At 45.4% G+C, this 22,243-nt stretch overlaps 1 protein-coding gene across 1 annotated transcript in view; it reads right to left on the bottom strand.

Moving 5' to 3' along the window:
* The window catches only part of LOC123179818 (disease resistance protein RGA2), a 34,272-nt gene extending 15,414 nt beyond the window's left edge, over positions 1-18,858 (bottom strand). Inside the window, exons 1-2 of the mRNA XM_044591708.1 lie at positions 18,518-18,858; positions 3,848-4,059 (exon numbers count right to left, since the gene is read on the bottom strand). Of these exons, the coding sequence (XP_044447643.1) occupies positions 3,848-4,059; positions 18,518-18,769 (464 nt within the window). The 5' untranslated portion in view covers positions 18,770-18,858. The remainder of the gene's footprint in view (positions 1-3,847; positions 4,060-18,517) is intronic.
* Positions 18,859-22,243: the final 3,385 nt, after the last annotated feature.

The following is a 22,243-nucleotide window of genomic DNA, read 5'->3' as shown; positions in this document are numbered from 1 at the left end:
AACCAGGATGGTACTTCACCGATGTGACAGCCTCGACGAGCTCTATCTCTGATGCATCCGCCGCCACCTTCACCACCGCACCTGTTGCTCTCTCCGCCGGCGTCGATCTCTGGCACGCTCGTTTGGGTCGTCCCAACCCCGTCACAGTTCGCCATATTCTTAGGAGTTTCAGTTTTAGTTGTAATAAGATAGAGGATCACACTTGTCATGCATGTCGTGTCGGCAAACATATTCGCCTCCCGTTTAATAACTCCACCACCATAGCTTCTTTTTCTTTTCAGTTGATTCATAGCGATGTGTGGACCTCTCCAGTTCCTAGTAATTCGGGCTATTTATATTATCTGATTATCCTTAATGATTATTCTCACTATGTGTGGGCGTTTCTTTTACTATAAAAGTCGGATGCACTCTCCACTTTGACGGCTTTTTACTCCTATGTCAGCACGCAGTTTGGGCGTCCCATCCTTACACTTCAGACTGACAATGGAAAAGAGGTCGATAGCCTTGCTTTCTGCACTTTTCTGTCGCACCACAGCATAGTTTTTCGTCTCACATGCCCGTATACTTCACAGCAGTACACGTCCTTCACACTCTGAACGACTGCGTTCGCACGCTTCTGTTCCATGCTAATGTGCCGCTTCGTTTCTGGCCGGACGCACTCGCTACTGCTTCACTTCTCCTTAACCTTCGCCCCTGCCGCCCACGGTGGAACTATGCACATCACCATCTTCTCTTCGGTACGCCCCCATCTTTTAATGACTTGCGTATTTTCGGGTGCCTTTCCTATCCTAGCACTGCCAACTCCGCACCTCACAAACTCGCACCTCGTTCTGTCACTTGCATCTTCATCGGTTACCCCTCTAACTCCAAGGGATATCGGTGCTATGATCCCGTCTCCCACTGTGTGTTCACTTCCCGGCACGTTTACTTTGATGAGCATGTATTTCTGTTTCAGCAGGTACCCCCGGCTGTTCCTCCCGCCACCAGTGACGCGGACTCCTCGACGCCTCTCCCAGGGCACTCGCATGCCTCTCTTGGCCCGCCCCTGACTTTGAGGCGCGCCCCGGCATGCGCCACCTCCTACAGCCGCGGCGCTGGCGCCCCCGGCACCCACGATGTTGGCGCCCGCGGCCCCCGTAGCCCCCTCGGTGCCCGCGGCCCTCGCGGTCCCCACGGCGCCCCCGGCGCCCATGCCCCCCTCGGCGCCTGTGGCCGGTCCGGTAACCCGCGCCCGTACGGGCGTTTTTCGCCCGAGCTCGCGCTACACCTCGGATGACTACGTCCATGCAGCATCCACCTCTGAGCCGTCGCCGTTGCCGTCCTCCGTTCGAGCCATTCTTCATGACCCGCTCTGGATGGCTGCGACGCAAGAGGAGTTTGACGCCCTGTTGCGCAACCGGACGTGGCAGCTTGTTCCCGGTCCCCGGCACGCCAACATGATTACCGGGAAGTGGGTCTTTAAACACAAGCTCCATCCTGATGGTACCCTTGATCGCTATAAAGCGTGCTGGATTGTTCGTGGCTTCCGACAACATGCTGGCATCAACTTCACCGACACCTTCGCTCCGGTCTCAAGCCCGGCACGATACACACGTTTCTCCACCTTGCGATCTCCCGTGCTTGGCCGGTGCACCAGATGGACGTCTCCAACGCCTTCCTCCATGGTCACCTCGAGGAGCAGGTCTTCTGCCAGCAGCCCACCGGGTTTGTTGACCTGGCGCTTCCCGACAACGTGTGTCTGCTTTAGCGGTCCTTGTACGGACTCAAGCAGGCTCCGCGAGCTTGGTACCAGCACATCGCGGCGTTTCTCCACCAGCTTGGATTCCGCTCTACCTGCTCGGACGCCTCGCTCTTCGTCTATCATCAGGGCTCTGACATGGCTTACTTGCTGCTCTATGTCGACGACATCATCCTGACGACATGTACGGTTGGTCTCCTCAGTCAGCTCACGGCTCGTCTTTGCGTTGAGTTCACCATCAAGGACTTGGGTCCTTTGCACTACTTTCTCGGTGTCGAGGTGGTGCGCCGTCCGGATGGCTTCTTTCTTCATCAACGGAAGTACGCTCACGAGCTCCTGGAGTGCGACGGCATGCTTAACTGCAAGCCCGCCGCTACGCCTGTTGATACGAAGGCCAAGCTTTCTGCCACGGATGGTTCTCCTGCTTCGGATGCTGCTTTCCATCAGTCTACCGTTGGTGCTCTCCAGTACCTCACTCTGACTCGACCGGAGATCCATTATGCCATGCAACAGGTGTGCCTTCATATGCATGCTCCTCGAGACGTTCACTGGGCTGCCGTCAAGCGGATTCTCCGCTATATCTGTGGCACTATGGATCTTGGCGTCACGCTTCACGCCTCCGCCGACACCGCCCTCACCGCCTACTCCAATGCAGACTAGGCGGGCTGCCCTGACACTCGTCGCTCCACTTCGGGCTACTGTGTCTACCTTGGACCCTCACTTATCTTGTGGTCGTCCAAGCGGCAGCCTACGGTCCCTCGTTCCAGTGCTGAGGCTGAGTATTGTGCGGTGGCCAACGCCGTCGCCGAGTGTTCATGGCTTCGCCAGCTGCTTCAGGAGCTCTCTTGCCCTGTTGACCGTGCCATGGTGGCCTACTACGACAACGTCTCGGCGGTCTACCTCTCCGCTAACCCGGTGCATCATCGACGGACCAAGCATATTGAGTTGGATATTCATTTTGTTCGGGAACAGGTGGTCCTTGGCCATATTCGTGTTTGACGATATCATGACCAAGGGCTTGCCTACGACGTCATTTGAGGAGTTCCGGTCTAGTCTTTGCATCAGCCGCGGTGTCCCTTCGACTGCGCGGGGGGCGCGCGGGGGGGGGGTGTTTGGTATATGTGTTATGTGCATATTGTGTATTGGGCCCGCCTTCTAGTTCCTTATATAGTTGAGGTCCGTGGCCCACCTTTGTACATCATATATACGTGCCTATGCACGAAGAGCAATACATCATGCAATTCACATATTCTACCTCCATGAAGAACCAAAACCTAACTGAGACACCTAGACTACTAAATGCATGAGGACGAGGTCCCGTAGTTCCCTTCCCTCCCCTCCTACCGGAGCAGCCGGCGGAGCCGCGGAGGTGAGGGAACCCCGGTGACGCCGAAGTCCAGGGCGCCTGCTCCCTCCTCTCGCTGGTTCATTTTTGGTGGCTAGGGTTTGCCAAAATAAAAGACTTGATTTTTAGCATTTCTTGTGCTCATATAGGAGGATGCAGGGTTTTTTGTGGTAACCCTTGAGAGAATTTGGTACTGTCCATTTTTTAATTATCTTACATTTACCGACTGAACCAGGTCAAATAGATCTCGTAGGCATATATTACAGAAACACGTCGCTTGCCCTTGTGGAAGAATGTGCAAGCTCTCATTTGGACGTCACAAGATCTAATCCCCGTTTTGCAAACTACATTTTTGAGCGTTATTCAACACTATATACGTGTTGCGAAGTATGACTCGAACCCGCTCCCTTCCATTGAAGAGGTGGCGTGCTAGCCAGCAGAACAGGAAATACTCCATGAATGCACTGGGTTTAATCCAATATATTTCCCCTAATTTTTTAATTCGAAATTTCTTTGAAAATTTCAGGGGACACTCAAATTATGAGATTTTCCAGAAACCCGGAAAAAGATGGTATCAAGAAAAAAAACTTGGAGGAGTACCTTACAAGTTTTTACAATATAAACCCACAAAAAAAGTTTTGACAATATAAATGAAATATCATTAAATAAGTGAAAGGTATCACTATTCTCTAAATCATTTTTGTTGGCTAGTGGCTTCAATAATTCACAAAGGAAACTTATTGGGAAAAGTTTGTGCTACATACCACGGTGCAAGGGCTGTGGTGGAAGACGTCCATAGTCCTGATGGAGAATGATCGATCTTGTATTCTTTTTGGTTCTCGGAGATTTGGTCTAGTCTACTCTTGATTCTGTTGATTCGAGCAGACAGACCATGTCGAACGGTGATCTGGGTCCTGAAGCTACTCAAGTATCCGAGGATCTTCCAACCTCGGCGATTCTGGTTCGCTACGTCCACCTTTATTGACCAGATATTTCAGTATGTAAAGTTCACATCGCATGGGTTACATAAGAACTGTATGAATTTGAAGAGTAGATATTCTATACCCTATCTGATTCTTGGTTAGTCATACTACTAAGCGTGGCGGATGCATGCTATTTTTTAATTAGGGAGGATGCAATGATTTTGCAAAGGGTGGAAGGAATGCCACATTGATCAAGGTTAATTATATATTTATATATATGCTATTGCAATTTCGACCAAATAGAAACATACAATTATGAATACGGAGTTTGTAGAAATGTCGTACCGATAAAGGTTAATTAGATATTTATGCTACAAGTTATCCAATTTATGTATTTTTCGGACCAAATTACCCTTCTTCCATCAGCATCCTTCCTCCCGCTTCCCTCCATTGTTGTTACTACGTTTCTTCTCTCAATGTCAATGCTTTTAGAATCCTATAATATAAATATTTGATCTCCTCTATTTCTATTTTTTTTCAGCATGCACACATGCCACCTCATCACATATGCCACTATATGCCAGCACCTTTTCCTATTTTTCAGTTGCATGCTTCACTCCACTATCTGTTTTTCCTATCCTTGCTGTCGATCCACTTCAATAAATAATACATATTTTCTACATCATCAGCATTTCATTTCATCATAGTTTATTGTCACAATGTGTACTTATTTTTTATGTCCATGCAACTTATCCGCATAAAAAAGTCATATATATTAAATTTGTCATGTCATCAGCATGGCATCTCATCATAATTAACCCTCACACTTTGCACCGACTTTTCTTATCCATTCAACTAATATACATCATAACTCATGCATGTTTGCTACATCATCGACATGCACGAGTGCGGAAAGTGCTTATAGGTAATATACAAACCGGCGCACCATAGGATGCACGCTACTGGTATTTAAAATCACACACCCACCAATATTTCCTCATAGGTGGCATGCCCTAATAACATGTCAATATTGTGTGAGGCCCAACAACCTGACCCGACACAAGTTAGTGACAATGTCACTCATGGAGGACACACCACTAATGTTAGTCGTATGGTGTGGGGCTATGACTACCATACGACCACTAACTTATGTGAGGGCCCTTTCGGGCTTCACTTAGAGCAAGTATAATAAAGTGATGTAAACGAGCTGTAAAGATTTAAATATTATATTATTGCTGAGTTGAAAGAGCGAAAAGAGGAGAGAGAAGAGAAGCGGGCTGTAGACTTATAGTCGGATGTGGCACGACCTGCAATAACTTTTGTGAGAGTGGAAGGTGGGCCATATGTTGACAAAGTATTACTTTCTTAAAGCCAACTATTATACTCCCTGCATCCTTTAAAGAGTGTACTTTTAAATTATCTCAAAGTTTGACCGAGTTTGTGCAAAAATATATCAATATTTGTGAAACCAAATAGGTATATGATGAAAATATATTTTAACATGAATCTATTGCTACTAATTTGATAGCATAAATGTTGATATATTGTTGTATAAATACGGTCAAACATAAAAATATTTGACTTTCTAACAAAGTTGGAAGTACACTCTTCAAAGGATGGAGGGAGTACGTATTAGCTATTACATTGGCTATAAATGACATGGCAACATATTATAGCCAACAGCTGGCTATATTATTAACCATGCCCTTATTAATGGTGTGCCCTGTCTGTGGCACACTAGTGGTTAGTTAGTTATTACTGGTGCGTGGGACAGTTGGCATACAGCTAATAGCTATATTGCCCTCTCCTCCATTAATGATGCATGGTTAATTAGCTCTTCTCTCACCTACAGCTACCATTCCTCCCAAATCCTCTCTATAGACCACTCTACTGCCTCCACGCGCCCACCACCTACATACTCCCGGCCTCTCTCACTCGCTCCATCGATAGACGTCTTGGTCATCTTAGTCTCTCTAGGTGAGAGAACTAACTTCGTTATGGGATGGACGTGATCAGTGTGATTGCTATACAAATAAGCTATGTGATGGATGTGATATGTTTGATGGATATATATAGGTATTGTGGTGCCAGCCATCGAGCCAAGGCAACCTTGTATTGCTCGGGAATTGTTTCGCGGTGTGCATGTCTGTTTCTTTTTGCATGAATGTACAAAGTTATCAATATTTAGGTAAAATATTGATTAATTTCATTTCATCAAATTTATAGCACTCAACATGTCCTATTTTTAGCAACGGTGATGCCAAAATATTTAATAACCCCTTTGGTTATAATTAGTTTTCTTATATCTTGTAGAAAGCTCGACTAATCGAATAATTGCATGGAGTGAACTATGAATATGTTCATCAAGATGGTGGTGGAAAATATGAATTAAAAAGGTAACACGCAAATATTATGTCCGCGCACTTGCTTCAATATGGTTTCATGCCTAGTTATTCACGATCGACAAGGCATGTTGACTGAGAGTGTCTCGGCTAAGGAGCCTCTCAAGATGTTGACTCCCGGCCTGGTGGGGTGGGCAGATGACCCCTTGTCAGCTTAGTCCTAGACCACTATGGGCAACCCATGACACGTTATATGGAAGATCCAGCCTTCCCCATTAAAGACAAGGACTCCGGATTCAAGGAGAACTCATCTCCACTCACGTAGCCGACTAGGACTTGTAATCTTAGACCTCCGACATTCTTTATAAGCCACGGCCACGCTAGTTGATAGAACACAACTTAGCCATTATAATCTCTCGGTACTTGGTACTTTGCACACAGACCAACACAATAAACACAAACGGAAACACTAACGCCCACACGTGTGGGCGTTTGCATCTCGCCTACACGCGTAGATCCGCGTCCATTTGTGGGTGCACGAATCTTTGCATGTTTGTGGTGCCACGTTGGACTGGGCTGGTGTGTGGGCATTCACTCGGTCGCCCACATGTCCGTTTCACCACACGGAGGGGCCGGTGTGTGGGTGTTTAGCAGTTCGGCCACATGCTAGTTTTCACTCACGCACAAGGGCTGGTGTGTGGGCATTTACCATCTCGCCCACACGCCCGTCTCCTCTCCCACACTCAAGCTGCCAGTTGGCATGCGTTTTGCAGTGTACATGGCAACTGCCCTACTGTGCTTGTAAGCAGATGGCAACTCTCTCTTTTTTTACCCGAACATGTCAGTTGCCATATGTTTTGCAGGGTACACGGCAACTCCCCTAGTGTGCTTGTAAGCAGATGGCAACTCCCTCTTGTACCCGAACATGTTGTTTTGCCATGTCTCTTTGTAGCGCTACACGGCAACTGCCTAGTGTTAGTAGGTGACAACTCCTAAGGTTTTCAAATCATGGCAACTGTAGTAAATCAGACCATACATGGCAACTGCTTAGTGTTAGTAGGTGGCAACCTCTAAAGTTTTCAAATCATGGCAACTATGGTAAACCAGACCATACATGGCAACAACTGCAGTTGTCCAAAATGGCATCTGGCATTTGACCTGAGATGGCAACTGCAGTTGAGCAACCATGGCAATTGTAGTTGTCCGACATGGCAACTGTAGTTCAGCGACATGGCAACTGTAGGTAAACGGCCATTGAAGAGGGTCCGGACCATGGCATGGCAACTGCGGGGACGCGTGGTGATTGTCACGCTGGGCGTGCGGGACTGTGAGGTAGGTGGCTGAGAGAGGTCGTGCGGGCGTTATGCATTTTGCCCACACCTAGGCGTGTGAGAGGGACCGCAAGGGAAAAAAGAGGCGTGTGGGCGCTAGTAGTTTTGCCCACACGCAGGCGTGTGGGCTGGTCCTCTTAGACACCACACAAAACATGTGGGCAGACCCCTTAACACCCACACGTGTGACAGTTATCATCGTCCAACACAAAGCAGGACGCAGGGTATTATCTCCTCTGCGAGAGCCCGCATCTAGGTAAAATCCCCGTTCTTGTTATTGCGCCAAGTAGCCTAGCTTAATATACCCTACCGAATGATATGTCAGATTTAGCTCCGACAGTGGTGGCCCATGCAGGTCCAGCTAGGTGAACGCGGTAGTTCAATTTGAGTTTCGATCAGATCCGGTGTGATCTATGCTCCACGCCACATCTTTGTCTTTATCGCGATTTTGTTCGTCGCCGACTCGACTGACCACCTTGGCCAGTTAAAAAACTACGCCCTAGGCCAGATCGTCAGAGATCGAATGGGTGTCTTCATCAATATCAACCTTGATCCGGACCGTGATCATGAAAAAATTCGTCCAGGGAGCTCGGGAGCTCAACGTCAAAATTACATGAACCCTCCAGAATTACATGAATGAAATTGTTTACGTCATTCCCGCTTTGTTGAGAACCGTTCCATTGATCCCTTTAGTGGGATTGTGATGAATTTTGAATACATCTACCCTGTAAAATTTTATCATGGTCAGTGGTGCCATCTCTGATGTACTAGGGCACTATCGAATTTGGAAGAAATCTGCGTGAATTTGGAAGAAGGAGTCTTATGGCCAACTCCGGCCTCTTTTGGAAGATCCAACCATTGTTATTGTGATGAATTATGTTTTCTAAAACCCTTCAAAAGTTCAGCTCAATCCGACGGTTTACGCCCAAAGAGTGCATCAATTCGCGAATCTTTTTTCTCCGTGAAAACAAATCCGTCCTGAGGCCATCTTTTTTCATGAACGACTTATCAGATGACCTCGGATCGAGAATATTTTTTAGGGTGCTGTATTATATTCTAAATTACGTGCCTGCATAATTTGTGCATTTTCTGAGGTGCTCTTGATCATCGTGCGGGCATCACACCGGGCCGACCTCATTGCTCCATGGATTCCGACCTACACCATGTCACTGCATCATATGCTCTTCGAACTGCCATGCACTAGCATCGCCGCGTCTCGCTTCATCGAGCCAACATCAAACACGTAGCATCATCACCTCGGCTAGCCGGCAAAGAATTTGACATCGTCGTGCTAAATTATTTATCATGTCGGCTGACCCCGGGGCTTCAGCCTCGCCACTTCCATCTCCAACAACCATCCACATGACCATCAACTCGGTTTTGTGAGCCCGGATTGCGCCATATTTTCATCACGGCGGCCTGTCCCAGGTGCAGCGCGTCGCTACGACTACCAGATTAATCACGTCGGTTGGGCCGAGGGCTTCTTTGCCGACCTGTTTTGTCACATCGGCTAGCCTTAGGGTTCGCCAAGCCAGGTCAACTATGGCGTCCAAGGTTGTCACAGTAATGATTCTATTGTACGATTATATGACTTTACGATCCAAGGTAACCACTTTGGTCCTACGATTTATGTTAGTAGAATCTACCTTTTTTATGATTCTGATAGTTAAGATTTTGTGATTTGGATCCTATCATCGGAGCCGATCCAATTCAGAATCATGATTCTGACAACTTGACGATGTGTCGCCACTTCGTCGGACCGACCCTCCTCGCCCCGCCACATTGGGGCCGGCTTGGGGGCTAGGACCTAGTTCCCCCGCAAGCCCAGACCGCGTCATCAACGCCTAGAGCATAAACCATCTAAGTCGCTTTCATGCTTAAACTTTTTAAATTTTTACTTTTGTTTTGTTAGATCAGACATTGTATATATGCTGAATAAGGACCTTTTCCGTTTATTCATTTTGATCATTCTAAATAATTTACCTGATTTTTGCCGCACAGTTTGATTTTGGTCCCCTAGGTCTGACTTGGGGCGATATTAAAGCCTTCACTTTAATCTGTGTTGTTTCATGGTCTAAGTGTTTTCTTCCTGAGCTGTTTTTGCTGCCTTTTCCTGTGCTCCTTTTTTCGACTTGTGTCCTTGCTTAATAGCCAGGTTGCCTTGCTTCTATTTTTGCCACTGGCCCTGGATGCCTCTCTTCTACCACTTGATTGTTGGCGCTCTGCAGTATCCGACGTTCACTCGGCCGGAGTTGCAGTAGGTGGTGTAGCAGGTGTGCCTTCATATGCATTCACCTCGTGATGCTCAGTGGACCGCGGTGAAATGGATTCTCATTACATTCGCGGTACTATGGATCTTGACCTCTCACTCCATGCTTCAACGGCTATGGACATCGTGGCATACTTTGATGCAGACTATGAAGGCTGCCCCAACACCCGGCGTTCCACCTCCGATTACCGTGTCTACCTTGGACCATCACTTATCTCTTGGTCATCCAAGCGGTAGCCCATGGTTTCTCGGTCTAGTGTTGAGGCTGAGTATTGTGCAGTGGCTATCGTCATTGCTGAATGCTCTTGGCTTCGGCAGCTTCTCTCCGGGCTCTCTTGTCCTTTTGACAAGGCCACCGTGGTGTATTGCGACAATGTCTTCGCCGTCTACCTCTCCGTCAACCCCGTTCATCATCGCGGTTCCAAACATATTGAGCTGGATATCCACATTGTTCGTGAGCAGCCGAGTCTTGGTCACGTTGGAGTGTTCTTCATGTGCCTACCTCTCAGCAGTTTGTGGATATTATGACGAAGGGGTTGCCGATTTCGGTTTTCAAGGAGTTTCGGTCCAGTCTGTACGTCAACGCCGACGCTTCGACTGCGGGGGTGTTGAGCACCCCATATACATGTACTCTAATCTCCATCCATCTTGTTAGGGTTTAGTTTAGGGCGTGATGATCTCTCCATACCCTATATATACCATATATTGGCACCCTTGAATATACGTGTGTTGCATCCTATATGTTATTTGTCTACATTAACATCTAGCATACAGATCAATGAAACACTCATCATGTCAGTAGAGCGAGTAACACCGAAACACTTCATCCTCCTCTCATTTGCTCGCTCGGTAGGTGTTTGAGCAAGAGCCAGCAACCACGGGAGGAAGGAGGAGGTGGCGGCGGTGTTGTAATAAACTTGTGCTCGGTCGGGATGTGTTTAGTCGGCTGAGCATAGCGGTTCTCAGTGGGTCTGTGTTCATTCGGCTCTGCATAACGGCTGGAGGTGTCCATTCGGATTAGATAATAGTTTTGCTAAGTTTCAGTCGAGTTAGACTTCGTTATGTCTCAGTCGATGCTATATTCCTTTGATCTTGCATGGAGATCCGTACAATTTTTTTTTTCAGTTTTCTTCTTCTTATATAGTATATCATTTGACTGAGACTTGGTTAAGTCTCGGTCGATTGAGACCTAGACACACCCATTAGATAAACCCGACTACTGAGAGTGTCTAGTCAGGGTTTTGGTTATGGACGTGCTGAGTGGGAGCTCGGTCGGAGTTTAAGGGGTCTCTCTCGACGCATTTGCTTCTGACTCTCGCGTCGTCCTTCTCAGACGACAAGAGGGTGACCCAACCCTGGCCTCTCAAGCCTCCCTCCCCCGCCACCGCCCGAGGACTCCGTGTCATGGCCCATCTAGCCAGATCTGGCTGTTGGGCGTGGGTTGGTGGGAGCACTAGAACTGGGGGAACCCTGATCTACTTTGAGTCGACCTCGATGGTGTTGGCGCCCTGTGTCGGTTCCATCCTGAGGGCGCATCGAGCTTCCGATCTCTCCACCCTCTTCCTCCCTCGCCCTCCCAGGCGAAAGCCTTGGCCTTTTGAGCTGGAGAATGACCATGTTCCAGCAACGTGGTCCTCCTTGGAGGCTTTGTCCTAGGGATGTGTGGAGGTTGCACGGCCGTGGCAAGGGGTGGATAGATGTGGCCGCGGTGTGGGGGTGTATCTGGGGGCGTCCATGGGTGGGGAAGGAGGTGCCACTATTAGGAAAATGCCTGCTAGTGGCGCACCTGTTTTGCCTACTAATGGCGCACTACAGGTGCGCCACTAGCATCACGCCATTAGAATTTTTTCTTCGTTTTTTTCTTAATCTCGGGTCAATATGCTTAATCTTAAGTCAAATCGCACTCCATGGTCAAACTTCCCGAAAGGTCACCCATCCTCACACTACTTCAGCCCAAGCACGCTTAACTTTAGAGTTTTATCCAACCCCAGCACCAGCTCATTTAACAGGTACTTGTTGATATATCTAGCATATCAATCCTATTAAACCTTGTTGATGTCTAGGACTTTGTTCATGTTCATGAGTGTGATGAAATTTTGAAAAAATATTTCAAACTTCCGTTCATATTACGTATCATATTTTGAACATTTTTTCCAAAAAAAATTTGAAACTATTTTTTTCTGTTACTAGTGGCGCACCTAGCAAATGGTGCGCCACTAGTAAGTTTAATTTTTTTTCCATTTTCCCCCTCGAGATCTTAAAAGTGCCGTATTTTTTTCTGTTAGGTTTTTGGGGATTCTAAAAATGTTCAACGGGGTTTCCCCGGTTGAATTCGGATGTAGCTTTTCGAGTAGATCATTTTTCATATAAAAAACTTTTTAATTCGAGTTCGTATGCAAAAGTTATGCCCATTTTACAAATTCCAGAGAGATTTTGCAAATAAAGTCAAAATTCATATTTGTAAATTTTCCCAACAACTAGACCACATATCACATGGGAAACTTTTTTTTAACATTTCCATCATTTTCTTTTATTTTCTCTAAAACTGAAAAGGCGGTCCACGGGGGGGGGGGGGGGGCGGTGCATTCGGTGGAATTTTTGGGCAAAGTAGTAATGGCGCACCGTGGGTGTGGTGCGCCATTACTAACTTTGAAAAAAAAATTAGTAGTGGCGCACCGAGGGTGCTCTGTCCCCTGGTGCGCCATTACTAGTTTTGAAAAAAAAAATTTGTTAGTAGTGGCGCACCGAGGGTGTGGTGCGCCATTACTAGTTTTGAAAAAAAAACTTTGTTAGTACTGGCGCACCGTGGATGTGGTGCGCTATTAGTATTTGGACACTAATGGCGTATCAACACATGATGCGCCATTAGTATATAGTAGTGGCGCACCACACATTATTGTCCATATTATCTATAGCCCTTTTCCTAGTAGTGTGCCTTTCTGCCCGTTTCTTTGTCGATCATTTTTGCAAGCTTGAGATGGAGATGGTGTCGGGGCGGTGACAAAAAAGACTTCTGAAACTAAACTATTCTATTGATTTATGCCCATACTTCTTCTTCTGTTTTTGTACGTAGTAGGATGTCTAGGAGGAACAGATCACCGAGGTTAAGGATGAGAAGGTGAAAAGTGCCGCCTGTCACACCCTGGGAATTGGTTTCGCCCGAAGCATCGGACTAATGATCACCCATGACCCTGGAGGTGGGAGTCGTGGTGGTCATGGGCGGAGCTCGTGGCTCGGGTGTGTGTTGGGTGCCATGGTCGTGCAGGCGGTGTGGTGGCTAGGGTACGACATGCGAAGTTGTGGGTGCAGCGGTCCTGGCTTGTTGTGCCACATCTCGGAAGCTTTGAGGACATGCTCGGATGAAAACTGAAAACCTGCTTTGGCTCTGCCAAGCCGACGGTTGTGTCGTCTATGCGCGTCGTCTCCTTTCTGAAGGTGTCGTCGCGGCTTCTGTGCATTCTCCAGTTGCTTCGGGGGAAACCTTGATCTCTGGATTGGGCGGTGGCGATACTCTGGTGTCGTGCCCTTCATGAAGGTGCAACTTTGAAGTACTTGTCTCGTCGTGCACGGCTTCCACTCTTCGCGGTGACTTGTTCACGGTTGAGGTCTCCGGAGACTCCAAATGGTGCCCTCTTTCCCTACATGAAGTTCGCTTGGAGTGGATGAGGTTGCTTAATTAGTTGTTCTTATACATCGCTGTATCTTGCTTTAAGTGTGCGTTGTGAAGTTGAGTTATACATGTTTGGTTTGCCCCGTGCTTTAAACATAAAGTTGGGCGCGAGCCTTTTCCGGTTAGTGCGCACCAGAAGCACCACCTTTTCGTGGGTTCCGGCGGAGCCGAGGGTGATATGAATGTAGTATATAAGCGTCTACGGTGAGGTGTCCTGGTCGCCGGCCAGCAACATTAATGCAGTATATAAGGTGCTGTCTTGCGTCATGGAAAAATCTTCTATCTCGTTTGGATATGATTAACTTGACAAAAGGGCGGAATGTGTTTCATTGGAATCTCACTACATGAGGATTCTTCACAATTGAATCTATGTACCGTGCACTCTCGCATTCAAAGATTCCCGTGAATAATAATAAACTAATCTGAAATTCAAAGATGCCATTAAAAATTAAGATTTTCATGTGGAATCTTCGAAGAGGAGTTGTGCTAACAAAAGAAAACCTCGCTTGCCGCAACTGGCAAGGAAATAAGAAGTGTAGCTTTTGTACTAATGATGAGACAATTAAACACCTTTTCTTTCAATGTCTGTTTGCGCGTTCTATATGGTCAGTCATTCAAAAGTGTTCAATTTGTATCCGCCCATAAGTGTTGCCAATATATATGGTCACTGGCTTGACGGTATACCAAATACTTTTAGTACGCTAATACGAGTGGGAGCGTCAGCCTTATTATGGTCGCTTTGGCTATGTAGAAATGATTGTGTCTTTAATGGCAAAACCTCTTCTCCTATGCAGGTTATATACCGTTGTACGCACTAGTTTCGTATATGGTCTACGCTACAGCAAATGGAGTATCAATCGCTGTTCAAGGCGGTGTGTATCCGGTTGGAGCGGGTGGCTAGGGAGGTACCCAATATGGGTGGCAACATAATCTCCGGATCGGCCCACCTCCTTCGTCGACATTGGCATAGTTTCGGACTACATGGCTTTACTGTTGCCAACTTGTCTTTTTTTTACATATACTTTGTTAGACTATTTGTTTAAGGCTGTGTGCATCTTAGCTATGCAAAGACCGAGTGTCACTCATTATGCTTTGTATCCATTTGATGCTACATTCTGAGTTAATAAAAGCGCCCTTTATGAAAAAATAAGGTGCTGTCTTGACGGGTGGAGAATGAAGAGACTGGTGGAGAATAGAAATGTGGACAGAGAGCGCTTGGTCGGGTTTTTTCTTCTTCTTCTTCTAAGAAACTTGCTAAGCTTTATTCATTCATAACAATGTTCATAGGTACACTAGTTAGATCATGAGCGCTCGATCGGTCGGCTGGACGATTGGGCGGGGAGAGCTCCTCTTCGGCGCCCTCAGCGCCGCTATAGTGGGCCGGCCCAGCATTGCTCGTGTTGCTAAAAAAAAAACAAAGCGTCAACAAAAATATGCAAAATTTGGGAATCGAACCCACATGAAACCGTCAGTAATTTGCGCACAGTACCACTGCACCTCAAAGACTTTGGTACATTTATTCCAAAAACGTACTATATGACAATTGTTTCCGTCGCAGTACATCTTTTAAAAGGAAACATGAATTTGGAAAAGAATCCACTTTTTTTTCTAAAAGTTCATCCATTTTGTTAAAAAATTCACGGATTTTGAAAGAAAAATGTTCACAAAAATCGAAAAAAATCATAGTGTTGGAAAAAAAGTTCATCGTATTTGAAAAAAATCTCATCGAGTATGAATATTTTATCTATTTAAAAAGAATTCATTGATTTTGAATAAAGTTCATCAAACTTGAAAAAAAGTTCATCCTATTTGAAAAAGTTCATCGAATTTTAAAATTTTCATTTAATTTGAAAAACAGTTCATCGCTTTTGCAGAAACTTCGTCGTCTTTGAAAAGGGTTCTCGCATTTAAGGAAAAAGAGAAAAAAGGAAAAAAGGAAAGCAAACTGGAAAACAGCGTGTTTTTTGCATTTTGTAAAGAATAACATAAACAGCGTGTCATCAGATCCAATTGGTTGGTGCGGTCCCTACTAAAACGAAACGATCATGGTTCGGTTCCGCACTATTTTTTGAGTTTTAGAAGCAGGGCAACAGAATAGTAGAAGGAAGTGGGATGGGCCGGCCCGAAGTGTAAGGGGTGTGTGGACCCTGTATAGGATTTTTCTTTTTCTTTTTCCTTTTTTATTTCATTTTATATTCGGCACATCTTTCTTCAGTTCGGTGTATTTTTTCAAGGTTCATGAACTTTATTACAAATTCAATGAACTTTTTTGCAAATCCGATGAGCTTTTTTCCAATCCGATGAACCTTTTTTCAAACTCGGTGTACTTTTTTTCAAATTCGATGAAATTATTTTCAAAATCAATGATGTTTTGTCACATTTGATGAACTTTTTTCTAATTTGGTGAACGTTTTCCAAATTCCATGAACTTTTTTCAAAATGGACAAACTGTTTTTAAATTTTGTGAACTTTCTTTCAAATTTGATGATTGTCTTTCAAATAGATGAATTTATTATAAATATTGTAAACATTTTTAGTTTGGTGATCTTTTTTAAAAACCAGCAAACATTTTTTGATCCACGTTTTTCTAGTTTTTTAAATTTATTTAAATATTTTTGCGTTTTTTCTTAAGTCAATGGTTCACCAGTCAGCTGGTCAACCGCGACCAGTCAATATGAACGAGCGAAGGAAACAGGATTGAGCGAAGGAAAAGCGATCAAGTGAAGCAGGGGAATCCAGCGCTTGGGTCAGCCCATGAGAGGGGGCGCACGAGCGCCACGAAGATGAAGCGGTGCCTAAATCGCCCTATAGGTGCTCTCGTATTTTGCGCGAGCAACTAGTTAGCGAGCGCTCCTTCGGAAGCCTCGCAACGATCACCGCCACGTGTTGCGCTCTGGACGCTCCCTTCAGATTTTGTTTTTTTTTCACACGCGTTTTCGGCTTTTTAAACAATTTTCCTTTTTTTGACTTTTCGGCTTTTCACCGGTCTTCCTTAACTTTTGGAGTAAAGATTTTTTTGCGTGAAAAAACGCCTTTTTTTCCTTCCACGAAAGGCGCGGTTTTTGCTTCCGCCAGAGGCTCGGCCATGCCTCTTAGAAACGAAAATAAAAACACATTTTTTTATATTGTTTTCTTTCGCGAGAGGCACGAAATAGAAAAAAAATATGTTTTTTTTCTCTTCTTCCACAAGAGGCACAAATTTGCTTTCGCGAGAGACACGGCCGTGCCTCTCGGGAACAGAAAAAATTATGTTTTTGTTTTTTTTCTTTCACGAGAGGCATGGTTTTTTGCTTTCGTGAGAGGCAGGTTATGCTTTCACGGGAGGCACGGTCGTGCCTCTTTCGAAAAGGAAAAAAAAACAAGTCGTAGAATGTGTGTTGGAGATGCCGTTAGCCCCAATCAGGGGAGAAGCAAAACAAGTCGTAGCCAGCATCCAAGGGAAGACAAGGAATTGTTGCGTAGAGTTTGTGGTACCGGTGTATGCACTCCAATTAGCAAAATGATGTCCAGAGTCTGCGGTGTTAGGACTTAAAGCACCTCTTTGTATTAGTGAGCTTAGTTTTCGACTGTAACGCTATATCTAGTCTATATGAGATTTTCTACTGTACATCATACTAATTATTACGTGTCGTATTAAGTTAATCCAACGATGAACATGAGTCCATCAGATTTTCTATTAGGGATAGAGTTGTCCTTTCCCAGGTTTAACAATAAAGATTTATCTAATTAATTAAAATATGTTTCGTCTAATTAACCACAGCCTCCCGCAAAAAAAAAAAAAAAAATCACAGCCGATGCCTCTGCAGGCCACCGTCCCCAATATCAGCCTGCCCAGCGCTAGCAATAATGACCGGATGCAGACTGCAGTCGCCACCCCCGGATCTCAGCCATCTCGGCCTTCAAGAGCTCCGCCATCCGGACGCTGCTTGCAATCCTTCTGACCCACCGCCATCTCGATGCCGCCACAGCTGCCGCCGCCATCTCGATGTAGCAAATTAGCTATCGTTTTTGGAAAAGAAGGCACGTGATATGATGTCAAGACGAGAGTTCAATGGATTGCTAGCCATGATATGACGTCGCATTCCAGTATCAGTGAGTCATGCATGCCTGGGACGGGCTGAACAAGGTCCTCGTCATGGCCAGTTTTCAGCTGATGGCATGATCTTGTTGGTCTTTCACTAGTGCTGGTAAAGCTTTTTCACTAGGGTGGAGCGCGCATGTACATCCAACAAACTCGTCGAGGTTGGCAGCGGGGAGGGCCGTGACGGCGACGGGGCATGCGGCCGGAGCGACGACTTGCCTTCAAGTTTCAGTTGGTTGCCAGCTCCGATCCCGCAGGCAAGAAAGGAACTAGAAATGCACGGCATCTTGCCGCCGATGACGGCCGGCTAGGCAAGGACAGAGGTCAGAGGCCCCACCGCGCCAGCACAGTGCAGGCTGGATGGGGCGACCGGCGATGGCGACGGGAAATGTATAAGTGTAAATTACCTGCCTGGGGATGGATAAATGTAAACTACCCAAAATACCCCTGATTACTTATTATACTACCAGAAATCTGGCATAGTATTAGCTCATCTCGACCTTACAACGAGCAGAAATAAACGATCCATATTAAGTTGATGCACGGTAAAATCATGTCAACAAATCTGTATGTTCATCGCGAAATGTTTCTTGATGCATTTCTAAAAACTTTCAGATGTCGATTTCGGGCTTAAGCATAAACTTCACAATTTCTGGAAAAAGGAAATGCTAATCTCTAGAATCCAGTAGAGAAGACAAAGTAAGCATAAAGACAAGAAATTTGGCGAAAAGACAGATAATATCCTATTGAAATGGGAACTCAGCGCCAATTTATTAGCATGCATAAGCAGGGGAGGGAGGAGCGGTGGATGCATGGACCTTGTGGAAGAAGTCGTCGAGCGCGTCCTCGGCTTCGAAGGCGACATCGCGCGTCTGACGCACCCACACTCGGGTCAGGTCGTCGGCGCCGATCCGGCGTTTCCGGTCCGCGTCGCGAATGAAGGCCTGCAGCCACTCCAGCCTGTCACGCAGCAGCATGATGTCGTCGCCCACCTGGAGCAGTAACCTCGCCTCCTTGGTCGCAAACTCTCCGAGTTTCGAGAGAACAGCTGCGATCGCTGTCTCCGCCATGGAATTGGCTAGGATAGGTCTGTCTACTGAGGAAGCAGAAGGTATCTATGCTCTTCCCTTTGTTCTCATTCTTATAAGCCTTGATCTAAAAACCTAGCTCGGTGCGTCCAGAGATCTAACAAGCATCTATATATTATAGATTAATGCAACTTGAGTTAATAAATTATCTTTCTAAACCTTGAGATAATAATTGAAATCCAGCTCTAAGTCGCTTTGTCTACCTATACCGCATTGCAAAGACTGGGAACACCATATCAGCCTCGCAAGCATCGTATTAGTAACACTGACACGGCTGTACCTGCCCGTTATTTTTAATTAGTGAATTAGCAAGTGGTGTACTAATAACATATTTTTTATTAGTAGTTCTAGGTCATCTATTTGAGAAATTAAATATGTGTATAAGTCATTCGCGTAGTTCTAGATCATCGATTTGAGGAATTAAATGTGTTATATGTCATGAAATGTATATCACTAGATTTCTATACGGATGTAGTTTCTATATATATATTTTTTATCACATATAATACATATTTAAATAGTTAAATTGTCGACCTAGAATTACGCGAATGACTTATACACCGAGACGGAAGGTAGTAGTATTTTAGGTTGCCTTATTAATTGCCATGCATGACATAAACTAGTACAACATTTAATATGATACGGTATCATGATCTGATACCACATCCTCTCTTTGCTCATTTAATTGTATGCCACCTCATCCAAAAAGTCTAGTTGACATGCATGATACCACTTATGATACTCCCATTACAACCAGCCTTACATGGAACGAACGGACCAAATAACTTAAAAGAGGAGAGCACCCCATTGTATGTAGTGGGCACTTATCCCCACCCCCTAGTATTATTACTTTTGTGGTTCTCCCCCATCCCTAGTAGTAGTTAGCTAGTCATCAACCCGTGCGTCCGCACGGGCTAGCAATTAGTTGTTTTCATATATAGTATATGCCCAAAGAATTGTAAGTCTGCAGTGTGTTTTATTTTTCTAAATGACATTGCATAATACTGGTTATTTCGCCAGCAGATTCTGCTACTGTCCTATCTAGGCATCAGTGGGAATGCTCATCCTCCTCAACTTCACCCTGATATAAGAGTACATGTTGATGCAGACCTCGTTGGACCTAGGATCCATATGGGCTGTGGCTGCATTCTTGGTCTTTGGGAGCTTCAGAGACCAACAAAATGAACTCATGGAAAGCTTGTTCATGGGTGTTCACGTCCTTCAACTTTCTGAAATTAATATGTAAGAATAACTACTGCATAGAGTAGTAGTGGGATTAATAATTATGTCCATTAGGTTGTCCTTCAAGTATAACCATTTGCATGTAATGGTCGCGACATTTCAAAAAAAAGAAATCCAATTCCTTTGTCATCTAAGAATGACGAACTACATAGACTTAGTCGGATTGGTGCAAAGCTAATAGATTGAATAAGGCTTGGCAAGTTTGCAAGTCAAAGTTGCATGGGGGTCTTGGGATCCTAAATCTTCAGAAGTTTGCGGCTGCTCTTCGTCTCCGTTGGCTGTGGTTTGACTGGCAGGACCCGATCAGGCCTTGGTCGGGCTTGGGCTTCCCTTGCGACAAGAATGATCAAAACATCTTTGCGTCGGCCTCCAAGGTTCAGGTGGGTGACGGTCTTCGTGCCTCCTTCTGGGAGTCAGCTTGGCTAGATGGCATCAGACCCAAAGATATTGCTCCCAAAATTTACGACATCTCCAAAAAGAAGAACTCTTCCGTTCATAAGGCTTTGCTCAATGGCTTCTGGATCTCCCAGGTGAATGTTGCCTCGGGCATCACCACTGAGCACATTGTCCAGTTTGTTGCGCTTTGGGACAGACTCACCCACATTCAGTTAAACCCAGACATGCCAGACTCCATCACTTGGAAACTAACTACTAATGGCCACTATTCCGCAGCCTCGGCATACAGGGCTCAGTTTCTTGGCTTGGTGGACACGGATATGAATTAAAATGTGTGGAAGAACTGGGCGCCCCCAAAAGTGTAAGTTTTTCGCTTGGCTTGTCATCAGTAATAGAATTTGGACGGCTGACAGACTCCTCCGCCGTGGGTGGCCGAATTGCAATCTCTGCCCACTATGCCAACAAGTTCCGGAATCGGCGGCCCACCTCCTTTTCCAATGTCGGTATACCATCCGAATCTGGGACATGATCAAAGGTTGGCTGGCGCTTCATGATGTTCAACCCGATGAGTGGATTGCTCTGGACTCGGTTAAGGATTGGTGGACTCGGAATGCCACAAAGCAAACTCCGTCGAGAAGGCCGCTTATCTCGCTGATGATGCTCATCTCTTGGGAAATATGGAAGGAACGAAATGCTCGAGTTTTCCGCAACACTGCAGTCCCGGTGGGAGTGTTGGTCGCTAAGATCAAAGAGGAGTGTTCGCTTTGGAGCTTTGCAGGAGCAAAATATTTGAGTAACATTATGCCGCGAGAGTGATGTGTTTTATTCTGGCCTTTCGGCCTTAATCTGTATAAACCTTCTCTCTTAATCAATGAAAATGGCAAGTCTTTTGCCTCGTTTCAAAAAAAAATAAAATAAGGCTTGGCAGCCTTCGTCAATTAAGTGAAGGAACATATTTTTTTGCTGCTATTGAGAGGTTAAAATATAAAAAGTACACTTGTATCAAGGGTGCGTAGGGGTTTCTTACCTTTAATATTTATAACAGTGCCTTGTCTGAATCAACTTCAAAGTATAAAGACAGGAGTTCAGCCGACTGTGCAGTAGTAAAATCCGCCTTTCTGAAAGTTATTGCATTCCGCTTGCCACTACACAAACATTAGATTCCGTCTCACCTTGCTGAGATTTATGAGTACCTATTCTCGCCCCATCCTCTGAATACCCCTTTTCAGACAGCTAAGTCCCAGTACATGTCATGATTGCATGGAAGTCATTCACCTTTTGGACTCAACAAATGCTACATGTAGGAAGAATGTTCGGAATCCCACCTGTTCTGATTTTGTTGCACGGCCAGAAAATCTGTCGCTAGTTCCAAGTGCAAGGAGAGCTTCTTCATGGATTAGTAAGTAAATTTCAATTCAATTGTCCTATAGTTCTATTTAATTGCGTATTGTAGAAGCAAGAGACTACATAGAATCCTCTCTATAATCAATGAATCACGAAACTACCGGAAATTGAAATTTGTTGCTTGATCCAAGGAGAGCTTCTTGGTGGATTAGTAAGTAAATTTCAATTCAATTGTCCTCTAGTTCTATTTAATTGCGTATTGTAGCAGCAAGAGACTACCTAGAATCCTCTCTATAATCAATGAATCATGAAACTACCGGGAATTGAAATTTGTTGCTTGATCCAAGGAGAGCTTCTTGGTGGATTAGTAAGTAAATTTCAATTCAATTGTCCTCTAGTTCTATTTAATTGCGTATTGTAGCAGAAAGAGACTACCTAGAATCCTCTCTATAATCAATGAATCACGAAACTACC

Source organism: Triticum aestivum, chromosome 1D, assembly GCF_018294505.1.
Source record: "Triticum aestivum cultivar Chinese Spring chromosome 1D, IWGSC CS RefSeq v2.1, whole genome shotgun sequence".
Classification (NCBI taxonomy): domain Eukaryota; kingdom Viridiplantae; phylum Streptophyta; class Magnoliopsida; order Poales; family Poaceae; genus Triticum; species Triticum aestivum.
This window is presented reverse-complemented; position numbering and strand designations above follow the sequence as displayed.